Raw genomic sequence first — 12590 nt, 5'->3', positions numbered from 1 at the left:
CAGGGACCAGAATCAGGGCAGGCTCACTTGAGGGTGGCACTGCCCTGCCCTGCTGATCATCCATGTTCTGGGACTTCTAAGGGCTAAAGCAGGAATTCCACAGCAGCCCTTGGCTTTGAGGAATGCTACAAGATTTTTATCTTTTTCACCATGTGCTGGTGACATGGTGCCCCTCCCAGTCCCAAGCTGCTCAGGCGACTGGAGGTGACAGCCACACCACCTGTACCAGGGACCTGGACCTAAGGCAAAAGATATTTTCAGAGTTTTGGAACTTCCACTGAAAGCAAATAAATAAGCACTTTGTATATGTGCAGATATTTATATACATACATGTATTTATCTTACTGTGATCTGTGCATCCTGCAGCTGGAGGCAAAGTTACACCCGAAATATCCCAGGTCTGCAGCTTGTGTTAACTAGTTTAGTCTTTCTGAGGGAAGTGATCATCTCCCCCAGGACAAACTTCCCTGGTGATCCCTCAGCACTAAGTCACCCTTCTCTGGGGATAGATGGGGCAGGGGGCAGGGTTGGGGGACTTGGGGACAATTTGACTGCCAGGTAAGCTTGGCACTGCCCTGAGCCAGCACCCTCAGCACACATTTCCTCTCACCTTTGCTTGCCCTTCCTGTTTTTATGGCTCTCACCCACTTCTGCCCTGGGGTTTGCCCAGGTCTCCCTGGAAGAGGGATTAAATAATCTCTGTACTGAATGATACATAAATTAAAACCCACTACAAAGGCATGGAGAGGAAGGACACTTTGAGGCCTGGATTTGTCCCAAAACACAGGATGTTCTGCTCTAGAGATGTGTTCCCCAGCATGTGGCAAATGATGGCTCAAGCAGGAGTCAGGTTTTATCCATTTTATTTAACCAATGAAATTCCTACTGATAACAATGAAAGTAATTTCAGCAAGTATAAATGCGATACAGTTTTAAACAAACCCCATTGTTCCGTACCTATAAATAGATTTTTCAAAACCTCATAAAAAGTGCAGATTTATGAATTGCTGTTAAAATGTTAATACATGATTCCTTTGTTTAAAAATGCATTTTTGTCTCTTAACTCACAAAAAAAGAAAGTTCCTTCTGCATCTGTTCAGATAAATTCAAGTCGGGTAACTTAAAAACTAACAAAAGTCACACACAAAAAATTCCATCCCACTAGGTCAGTCTGTCCTTTCAAAAAAAAAAAAAAGCAAAAAAACCAACAAACCCAACCAGCAACAACAGGAAAGAAATGACAAAAGCTGCTGTGGGAACCCACAGTGAGCTCCTAGCAGCTGCCTCACCTTGCAGGCAAGCCTGCCATGAAAGCGTGGAGCCCGTGGCCTATCCCGGGGGCTCAGGACAGGTGGTGACCTGGGAGGCCACTGCCCACAGGATGCTGTAGGGACTGTGGGACCCACAGAGCTACTGCACTTCCTCCCTTCCTGGTAGTGGCAGGGAGCTACAGTATCAGAGCTCTGTCCCTAACCCTCCGTCTGGAACGCCCGCACGGCCCTAGCACAGGGAGGCAGGAGCTGACAGCAGCTGGGCTGGGCTGGGTACAATTCACCCCCTGTCCAGAGGGTCAGAGGTGGGAGATGCAATGAAATGCCCCTCTCTGGGCACGGTGCTGCCCTGCCTGCTGCCCCAGCCAAGGGGGCTCAGACCCACGGCTGCCAACAGGGAGCCAGTGCTGCTTCTTACCCCCATGTGCCAGGCTCTGCAGTCAGCAAATCAGGGGCTAATTTTTGCACTCGAGAGAGGCTTGGAAGCTTTTTGGCTGCAGAAGTGCCACGACCATGCTTGTGGTCCAGCAGCTGGCCTGTCCATCCCTCTCATGCAGCGAGCTCGTGCGTGCCCCGTGCACTGGTGAGCAGAGTGTGGGAGGCAGCCTGCAGCAGCCTTAGGGGCACAGGGGGCTGGAACAGACACCAGGCCCCAGCCTTGGCTGTGTTTGGGTCTACGTGTGGTCACACACAGGTGGCTGTGTGGCTCGTGCTTTGTGCAGAGAGGGGCTTGGCTCCCACAGTCGAGAGAGGTCGGCTGGTGCTTCTCCCTGTATCTACAGTGGTATTTTATCTACAGCAGGGTCTGTTTAGCAAGAGCAGTTTAAAGTGGCTATGTTTATCAAGTTTGCTACTTTATGAATTAAAAAAAAAAAAAACAACAAAACAACAAAACAAAAAAAACCAAACCCCAACAACTATAAATACAAAGACTCTCACACACCAGACACTTGCAGCCTGCGTGACTCATCAATAACCGCATCAATATTCTGTTAAAAAGCTTATTCTACTTAGAACTATACATAGTACAAGAGAAGTGGCAGTCGTGTACGGGCACGCTACCTGCCCCAGGGTGGCCCACAGTCAGGTGCTTCCTAAAAAATCAAGGAGTTACAGTAACATGGCACAGGACTGCAAAGCCGATCACAGCTTCTGCTTACACTGCATACGAAGTACCAAGGGGAACACAAAAAAGAACTGGTGTTAATACTGATGGATTAAAGAGTAACTAGAAAGATCAAAACAGACGTTCACAGCATGCTACATATATTGCTCACAAACTTTCCTTTTTTTTTTTTAAAAAAAAGGCTAATACAAAACAAGGAGTCGGCAGTCTGATTTTCAGTTATGTCGGATAGAAAGGTAAAGCATATACATTCATCATGTGGCTTTCCAGCAAAAGGAGAAAAGGGTAAAATCCAGAGATTTCAAGTTTGCAAAATTCCTATTTTTTTAAGCTACAGTTCATATCCAGTTCTGGTCACAGTCGTGAAAAGACCTCTGACTGCACTGCCTAACAGAGTCCAAGGGTTGTAGCCTACATATTTCTATTTTCCCCCTAAAAGTGGCCACATCACCCACCACCATGAGCAGGCTGCTTCTGCAGCCACCTGGGCACATGGCAGCTGGGCTGGAGGGAAGAGGTTTGGGTCTGGTGGCACGACATGAGCATGAAGTGAGGAATGAGACACAGTTTTTGACTGTCAGTGTTTGGAGCTGTTGCTGTTGCTACCCCCCAGACTCCTCAGCTGGAGACACAATGCTTAGTGATTGACCCATTTTGCCTCAAAACTCCCTTCAAAGGGCTCATGGGGATGTGAAAATGCAATTCAACAGCAGCAAGATTTTCTTGGGCAGAATGGTTCCCTTCCCCTACTCCATCTCTGGAGGAAGGTAAGGGTCCTAGCTCTGCTCCCAAAAAAGCCTTCTGGACACCGTGGAAGGAGGCATCCTCCACCACCTCCCCTATGCACAGGCACACAAAAGAACATCTCAGTCACATCAGGGAAGTTTCTTCAGCTGACCAATCCCTCAATTCCTCCTGTGCCGGCCGTGTCCCCTTGGGAGCATCTGTGGTCTGTGTCTCCCAATGCCGACAGACTGGCTTGCTCCCCACAGTTACCATAACAATTGGCATCTCCAGTACCTCTAACTACTGTCAGGAACAAGGTTTCTATTTTCCACAAGCCTGATGATACTCAGTACCCTAGGAACACCCAACTCTGTCTCCAGCAGCTGCTCCACAACATGCATTTGGATTTTTTCCTATAGATAAATGAAAAACCCAAATCCACTTGTTCCAGAGGCTGGATGGGGTCTGCCTGGCTGCAAAGCACCCAAGGGACTACCAGCCAGGTGGCCCTGTAAGCCTGCCTGGCAGAAAGGGACCTCAAATTTCCTGTTCCATGTCCCTCTGAGAAACCTGCACAACTGATAGCTCAAGCATGGGGCGTTTCACCAAAGAATTTCCTTAGTGAATCCACTGCATTTTTACTGTAACTCCAGACACACTCTTTGACTCTGTAACTCTTTGACACACTACTAAGCAAATACTGAGTTTCATCCTTTTGAACCACATTTAGCATTTTCCTGTCCAGAAACAATCTACTACGGCAATTAAGTGTTTCTAAATGTGAGAAAGAGCCTCTGCCCTTACCAACAGGCAGTGACAGAGGAACCTTGTTTTCAAGGTTAAGGCTGGGAAGGTGTCCCTGCAGCTGGGAGGCTGCCTGGGGTTGGGAATTGGGAAGACAGGAAGCACTTGATGCAGGACAGGGGTGGTGGCAGGTTGGAAAATGACAATTTTTCCCCTGATGAGCAGCAAAGGATTAAATATCTGCAAGAGAGACCTGATGCAGACTGGGGGAGCAGCAGCATGACCACCTGCCAGGAAATGTGCTCTAAGGAATAAATTAACACTGATCAAGATGCTCCTGAAGTTTCCTCATACTACTGTGCTCTCTCCATCTCTCACACCTGTAATCTATGCAGTAGGTATAAAATACTATATTAATTTTCATTTGGAGATAAAATGTTTTGCTTACAATTCCCAAACACAGGAAAGCTGGTGGATGCATCTTTTCAGACAAACATAGTGCTGGGGGACATGAGGAACAGTAAACCTGAAGTTCTGGTAATAAAAACTGACATTTTGTCCAGCTCTTGGAATGACTGCTAACAGCAACTAAATCTTACAGCTTTATAGTCAGATCTGCTCTGGCAAAGTTCATTTACAACAAATCCACTCCCTCTTCCTTTGTTTTGTGCAACATCACCCCTTATTTATGGGAGAGGGATCCAAACATCTACAGAAAGTAACTGAAAGAACATCACTTGAGATCAAGATTTGGGGTATTTCTTTTGATCCAAAAATTTTTGGTTCAGGCACATGCTATCCACTTACTACCACCAATGAATGTTTTCTGCAAGCAGAGCTTAAACAACCCAGCTCTTCTAAAAGGGAGTCCAAATTCTGGATCATGAGCCTGAAATGTATGCCTATGTTCATGGAAAACACACATGCATGAGAAACATTGAGAACCTGTCCTGCAAGAGCAGTGGCTTACAGTTTAACTGCTTTAGGAGAGATTTCTCTAAGTCTACATTAGGTCCCCAAAACAACTCATTTCATTAACAATCACTGTGAATCACATGGATCTGGTGCATATTATTCCTTTAGTCTCTATGGAAATTAATTTTATTCTATTTTATTTAGGTGATTCAGTTTCTTTAAAAATCTGACTCAAACATTCAAGTGGGCATCTAGGATTTTGCTGAATGCCTGGGTGCTTAAGTCCCCATTGAAATTTAGGCAGCTAGCTGGTTTTTTCAAATCCCATGAAAATATCAGTAGCACTACAAACAAAAATACACTTGAAGAATCTGGTGCTTTGACTTTCTGCACTCATGTAATAGAGCAACAAAATGTTTTCCTTTTTGTTCTCTTCTGATCTGTTCTAAATTTATACTTACATTTGTAATTGTTTACAGCACTGACTTTCCTGTCCTTAAAGCTTTTTTTTAATACATAGGAAGAGCTGATAGTGGCAACTTTAACTCTTACAGCTGAAGTAAATCCTTTCCAAGGATCAAGGTGCTGGACAAGGGAGGGGATTGTCCCACTGTGCTCTGCACTGGGGCAGCCTCACCTCGAGTCCTGTGTGCTGCTTGGGGTGCCACAATATGCAAGATATGAAATTATTAGGGAGCATCCAAAGAAGGGCAAGAAGGATGTGAAGGGCTTTGAGGGGAAGCCACATGAGGAGTGGCTGAGGGCACTTGGTCTGCTCAGCCTGGAGGAGACTGAGGGGAGACCTCACTGCATTTACAACTTCTTTGAGAGGGAAGAGGAGGGGCTGGCACTGATCTCTTTGGTGACCAGTGACAGGACTGGAGAGAATGGCCTGAACTTGTGTCAGGGGAGGTTCAGGTTGGATGTCAGGAAAAGTTTCTTCCCCCAGAGGGTGGTTGGGCACTGGAACAGGCTCCCCAGAGAAGCCTGACAGAGTTCAAGAAGTGTTTGGACAATGCTGTCAAGCATATGGTGTGACTCTTGGGCCTGTCCTGCACAGGGCCAGGAGCTGGGCCTCTTGTGGGCCTCTTCCAACTCCAGATTTTATGATTCTGTGATTTTCATTTTAATGAAGGCTTTAGGACAAAAGACATATTTTGAGGAAAATAAATCCATCTACAGCTCACCAAAATTCTCATAGGACACCACAGCACTGGCTGTAGTAGCTATCTGCACAAACTGCACCCAAATTTAAAATTATTTTTTCTGTTTTAACAATTATTTCTGTTCTTGTATAATGATGCTCTCATGAAATTCAGCTGTGGGTAGAGTGTTCTGGGAAATGCAAATGCTTTCTCCAGTTGGCACCTTTTTCACTTCTCTTCATTACCAAAAAAAAATAGAGCAAGGACATACTCTACAGCAACACACATTTTAAGTGACTCTGCAATGATAAGAAGCTGTTCATGCTCAAAAGCTCTGTTCCCTACTCACAGTGTTCCCTGTGCTAGCTGGTTAATTTGTACCTATCAGGCTTTCTCTTCAGCAGACAGGAGACTGTACACTTTGTTTTTATGTTGGTCACTGCTGGGATTTTTGTGGACTAACACAAATGCTGGTAATTACCAATTCCAATGAAGGAACACAGAGGGAGAGGATCTACACTTCCAATCATTATGGTACCCTTAAGAAAAATACTAATGAACAAAGTGTGAAGATTCACATTCATGCATGCTTTAAAAATGCAAAAAAAATTCCAAGAACACTTGCACATTAAAAGCTGGCACAGTGTGAACATAAAGCACGCATAAAGTGTATGGCAGCGTTGTCTGACTTTAAACACCTATTCTGAGCAAACATCTATTAAAAATCCCAAATTTGTGTATAAAAACTAGGTTATAAATTGTTGCACTGTAAATGCAATACTTTCAAAAAAATGCCACGTGGAAAACATTTCCAGATGTTTCAAGTTTGCATGTAATATTAAAGAAAAAAAAAGAAATAGCAAACTAGTTGTACAATGACATTTCCTGTGATGGAATGTCTTGCAGGCCATATGGGACTTGATATGGCACTTAGAAAAACCAAAACAAAACACTGGTTTACTACAAGTTTTATGAAGCAATCCATTTATGGTTTCTGTATTTCAAATCTGCTCATGTACTTTGCTCATGAAGGCATTTGAGCTGGCAAGTATATTTCATAAGGAAAGAAGTAAAGGCACTCATGTTTCCAAATGTAAAACTCAACCTACTCCAGAAGTCTTTGCATTTCTGAGGGGAAACGAAGCCATCATATTAGTTACCCCAATCTAGTTTCACCTCCTTTCCAGAGCTCAACTGTGCTTCTTGAGGACTACTTGACTTTTCAATGCAAAGAAATTTAAAGTAGTACTGAACAGTTCCCATCACTTAAAAAAAAACCAGAAGTATTGCATGAAAACTTCTCTCAGCAGAAGCCATTAGGTATGGCCACTAAAATCACAAGAGGGGGGAAAAGGATCATAACAATTTAGAAAGCAAATCTAAGTTCACACATAGGAGCATCTCAGTATTTCTGAGAAATCTTTGCCGTTAGCTATACAAGATAAATAAATCTGATGTTCTACCCAATGCTCTCTAGCAGACAGATCAGTGCTGTCTGTTGGGTAGTTTTCTAAATAGCCAACAAGACACTTTAAAAAAAAAAATTACTGATTTTTTTTCTTCAAAAGGTTTTCACATGCAGAGTCTGCAGTCTGAAAGTGCAGAAAAGTGTACAATCATTGGGCTTTCCAATCTGGAACAGACAGATAAAGCAGAAAAAACAACATGCAAAGTCAAAGCAAGGATCAGGAAAAGGAAGAAAAGAGAAAACTAACTTTAGTAGAGTACTGGTCCATGGTTTTGCAAATGGAAAGTGTCAAAATATGACTGGTAGTATTTTTTTTTCTAACTATTCTGCAATCACCAATGAAAAAAAAAGTCCTGCATTAACTACTACAATCCAACAGAACATTAAAAATAAACCTGTCCAGTTAGTTTTGAATGTATACCACAGAAATAAAGGTCACCCTCCTCAAAAGAAATATGAAAACGTCCAAACCAACAGATAAATTTGAAGCAGTTAACTTGTGTTCTACTGGGTAAGTTTAAGCATCTCTTTAGGCACTTCACTGGTTCATTAAATGCAATACAAAATAAAGCTATAAATATCAACATTTTGTGCTCTCAAGAAATTAGTGAAAAGCAACAGAAAACAGCACAAAAGTGTGACATTTTTGGCAGCTTATTTCTTCCCTTCCCCAATCTTACTGGTTGTCCAAAAATGCTTTGTTTTGGGGATGCTTTGGCATCTCGGTATCAGGTTGTCTTAAGCCGTAAAAGCTAAAACAAAACTGCTAGGCCTTAGACAATAAAGAAATTTGGTTTTAAAATTTCTTTATGGCTATATAAGAAGGACACTTTAGCAGTGGCATGTCAGGGAAAAACGCTTGCTTTCTTTTTAAATATTGCACTTTGCTTTTGTTCACTCACACTAATGCATAGAAACTTTTAAAACTTTGAATATTACAATTTCATGCTATGAAAAAGTTATGGGAAATAATTTCTATACATCCAATATGAAAGAATAGATATACTAGCCTTCCTTTACTTTCCTTAGTTAAAACATTGATAAAGAAGAGAGTGCAAAAAACCCCACAACCCTATTTTTGGTCAGCCTGTGTATTAATTTTATAGGTGCCAACTAAACAAATTGCAACACGTGATGAGCATGGATATTGTCAGGACAACTGAGGGTGACTGTCAGTAAAACAAGACTATGCATGATTGAAACTCAGTAAGCGTGGCTGAAATGGCAAATCATGAGGCCTCTTCTCCTTGCGAAGGGGCGTGACAAAGCGTGAATGAATTTTGCACTTCAGTAGCATGCTGTAGGATTTATCAAGATTAATTTCACATTAAAGTGTGCTCGATGTTTGCATCCACATCTTGCATCACCTCCAATTGCTGTAGTAAGACAGTGACTGGCAGCAGTCTCCGGGACACACAGGAGAATCCAGTGGGCAATTCGATGCAGCACAGCCCGCGCGTCTCTGTCGCGAGTCACGACGTGGTGGGACGTTCTCAGGACAGGCAGAACTGATCTTCTGCTGGACTCCACTCATCTGAAAAATGATTGCTTGGAAAAAGAAGTCTCTAAGCACTTCACTTCAGTGCCTAAAGAACAAAGCGCTAGGATTGGATACAATAAAACCAGTTCCAGGATCCTGACCGCTGTGCAGAAATCCAGCCGGAAACAATGCAGAGTAGCGCTCCTCAGTGTTACTTTTGTTATCATTAGTAATGTTAAGCATCAAGAAAATAAAACACATCATTGCACATTACAGCCGCCAAGAAGCACGGCTAAACTTTGACACTAGAGAATTGAATAACCTGATGCTACATCACAAACAGCTTCTGGTGTGTAGATATTTTGAAAGGTCTTTACATACTCAGTAAAAGCCCCTGTACTCCTGGCCAGCGAGTGCTTCAGGTTAAGTGACGAGTTATGGCACGAAGGGCATACAGAAGTTCGGCTTGCATCCGAGCTTCCATCAGAAGTAGATTGACATGAACCTGTAAAAAATTACATCAGCCATTTAGCTGACCTCTGAATGCAACATGGTTTATTCATTCAGGCTGAAATTTCTATTCTTTAGTAAAGTATCGCTGCAAGAAAACTTTGTCATTTCTCTCTGTACCCTGCTGCAGGACTACAGTTCCTCTAGAGACAGCTGTGTAGTGATGCCAATATGGACAACATCCCAGGACTGGTGATTCAAGCAATCTTCCATCTAAGAAGCCACCCTTAAACCTTTTTTTGTATCCTAATGGAATTAGTTCTTTCTAAATTATATTTGGTTATCTTTACTACTACCTGCGACTGTTATACAGAAGAACAGAATAGGGAACAGTTTCCATACCAGATAGGCTAGCAGGGACTCATGGGACTCATGCACTGAACCCTTCTCAGGAAGCATTTAATATGATATCTGAAAGCATGTTGACATTTTTAGTGCTGAAAAACACCATAAAGTATGCATATATATATATTTAGGTATTTCTTGATCTCCAAATCCCAAGTATTGACATAGTTGACCACTTCTGCATTCTCAAGTTTATCTTTAAAACTTTATAAAAGTGAAGTATCTTTTCTTTTACAGTTGTCCATTCAATTTTATGGAGAAGTGACTCAAAATAATAACAATACAAATTATCTCCAGCACACTAAGAAGTATTTTTGTCAAACTGGTATCTAACACTCAAGGAATGATTCTCATTTGTTTTTCTCTGATTTAAAACAGTTCATGTGACAGATGCTGCCGTTTTAGGTGTCCTCATATTTTAATTTTCAAACAGCACAGGGGTTTTTTTGGCTTTGGAGCACATACCTTCTCCGAGTGCTTGAACTGGCGCCAGTAGCTGTCGTACATGCGCTTGGTGGTTCTCTCTGGGTAGCAGGTCACTGTCTTTATGTAAACCTTCAGGCTGCGTTCAAGTAGCTGATTCACTTCTCCATAATCGTAGTCATCATACCTACGCAATACAAGCAATCGTTCTGCTTGATGTAACTTTCTAAAAGCACTGTCTTTTGCAGCATCATGTTCTTAAGCCTGGGAACTGGAACATTTATCATACATGACCAAAACCCATGTGTTAAGAGAGGATCTTAAAGGCTTAGTAGGATCATGGAATTTTAAGGCTGGAAAAGACCTTTAACATCATCAAATCCAATGGTTAACCCTAAACCACAACCATGTTCACCATTAAACCACATGCCGTATCCACCATTTTATGAACACTTCCAGGGATATTTTTTCTCCCACTTCTGTGGGCTGTTCAAATGATTTTCAAATCTTTCTTTGAAAAAATTTTCCCTAATATCCAAACTAAACCTCGCCATGAGCTACTTGAAGCCATTTGTTCTCATTCTGTCACTTGTTACCTGGGAGAAGAGGCTGACCCCCACCTAGCTACAGTCTCCTCTCACGTTGTTGTAGACAGTGATAAGGTGCCCCCTGAGCCTCCAGACTAAAGACCTCCAGCTCCCTCCGCTGTTCCTCTTAGGACTTGTGCTCCAGACCCTTCCCCAGCACCACTGCCCTCTCTGGACACGCTCCAGCTCCTCATTGTCCTTCCTGTATTGAGGGACCCAAAGCTGAGCACAGGATTGGAGCTGTGGCCTCACCAGTGCTGAGTACAGGGGAACAATCCCTGCCCTCATCCTGCTGGCCACACCCTGGCTGATCCAGGCCACGATGCCACTGGCCTTCTTGGCCACCTGGGCACACCCTGGATCATGTTCAGCTGCTGTTGCCCAGCACCCCCAGCAGCACTGAGCAGCTTCCCAGCCACTGCCCCCAGCTGTAGTGCTACCTGGGGTTGTTGTGACCCAAGTGCAGGACTCAGCACTTGGCATCACTGAACCTCATACAATTGCCCTTGGCTCACTGATCCAGCCTATCCAGAGCCCTCTGTAGGGCCTTTATCCAGAACCCTCTGTAGGGCCTTTATCCAGGGCCCTCTGTAGGGCCTTCCTAGCTCCTTCCAGCAAAGCAACACTCCTCCCCAACTGGGTGTTGTCTGTGAACTTGATTAGGGATGTTGTTTTTCCTAAATGAAGGATACAGGCTGGCTTCAGAGAAGACATTTCTGTAAAAATGTCCATCCTGACTAATTTTCTGCACTGGAAGGAGAAATTATACTGATATGCCAGCAAAACCACTCTAACTTCCAGACAGAGGTACCATCTCCACTTTAAACACCCAACCTAAAATGATGCTTTACACACAGTTTATTTTTCTGTTTACATAGTTTTACCATGTATTCCTAAGCCAGGGAATTTCTGTCCATACCTGATTCCATACATACAGTGGACATAGTTAAATAAAGCTCTTCTTAGTGTAGTTGTATCAACATCTTCATGTGTTGCCATAGTGTTATATGTGAGGTTATACACCATCCGAAACTTTTCATCCAGGAGATGCCCAATATCAGAATAAAGCCTGTTTACAAGGGAAAAGCCATGATTTTCCCAAGTATAGTCCTGCAGGAAGAGAAGAAAATATATAAAGGCACAAATGAAGTTAATTCCTTATGTCATCTTCTCTACAACTCAACAGTTTTTGTTGTCTGATAGTTATGACTTTATTCTCTTCCAAAAGTTTGCATTTTGAATCCTTCATCCACATCACCTGCTCCATTTACCCAGAATTATTGGCAATGAATATCACATTGTGACTCCCCAACCCTGGATATCATTAGCCTACAGGCGAAAAAATCCCAAGCTTCTCCTGAAGTGCTTAGGGAATCTTCTTCTGCTTTTTCACTCTGACCAGTATCATTCCATGTGGGATTGGCTTTTAAGTTTAAAAACTTGCTCCTCTTGGAGGCTTTGGTGCTTAGCTCCAAACAGAGATGGAGTCTACTTCCAGCGAGGATGCACAATCATTGGGTAAAGTACTGAACCATCCCTAAAAAATTGATAAAATCCAGGCTGCTTTGGTCTTAGACAACCACCTGGATTGCAAGATAAAAGCCTTCCTGCTTATATGAGGAATGGGGAATCTTTGCAGAGTGGTGGCACAGCAGGAAGAACCATCCTGCTCCAGAGCAGGGAGCAAGGGCGCTCCGCACAGCCGTCACACGGGAAGTGAGAGTGTGCCCACATCCTTGTCAAGTGCTTATCATCCCATCACTGATGGCATCTTTACAACTGAGGGCATCATCTCCATGTCCTTCCTGTTGCTGGCTGTTTTCCAAAGGTACTGCCAGGCCAGGGTCCTC

At 43.2% G+C, this 12590-nt stretch overlaps 1 protein-coding gene across 2 annotated transcripts in view; it reads right to left on the bottom strand.

Moving 5' to 3' along the window:
• Positions 1–846: 846 nt before the first annotated feature.
• The window catches only part of SESN3 (sestrin 3), a 45520-nt gene continuing 33776 nt past the window's right edge, over positions 847–12590 (bottom strand). For both annotated transcript variants that reach the window (XM_054651316.2, XM_077173973.1), the window contains exons 8-10: positions 11660–11850; positions 10196–10340; positions 847–9380 (exon numbers count right to left, since the gene is read on the bottom strand). In XM_054651316.2, coding sequence (XP_054507291.2) covers positions 9294–9380; positions 10196–10340; positions 11660–11850 — 423 coding nt within the window. In that variant the 3' untranslated portion in view covers positions 847–9293. The remainder of the gene's footprint in view (positions 9381–10195; positions 10341–11659; positions 11851–12590) is intronic.

The sequence above is a fragment of the Agelaius phoeniceus genome, chromosome 2, assembly GCF_051311805.1.
Source record: "Agelaius phoeniceus isolate bAgePho1 chromosome 2, bAgePho1.hap1, whole genome shotgun sequence".
Classification (NCBI taxonomy): Eukaryota; Metazoa; Chordata; class Aves; order Passeriformes; family Icteridae; genus Agelaius; species Agelaius phoeniceus.
This window is presented reverse-complemented; position numbering and strand designations above follow the sequence as displayed.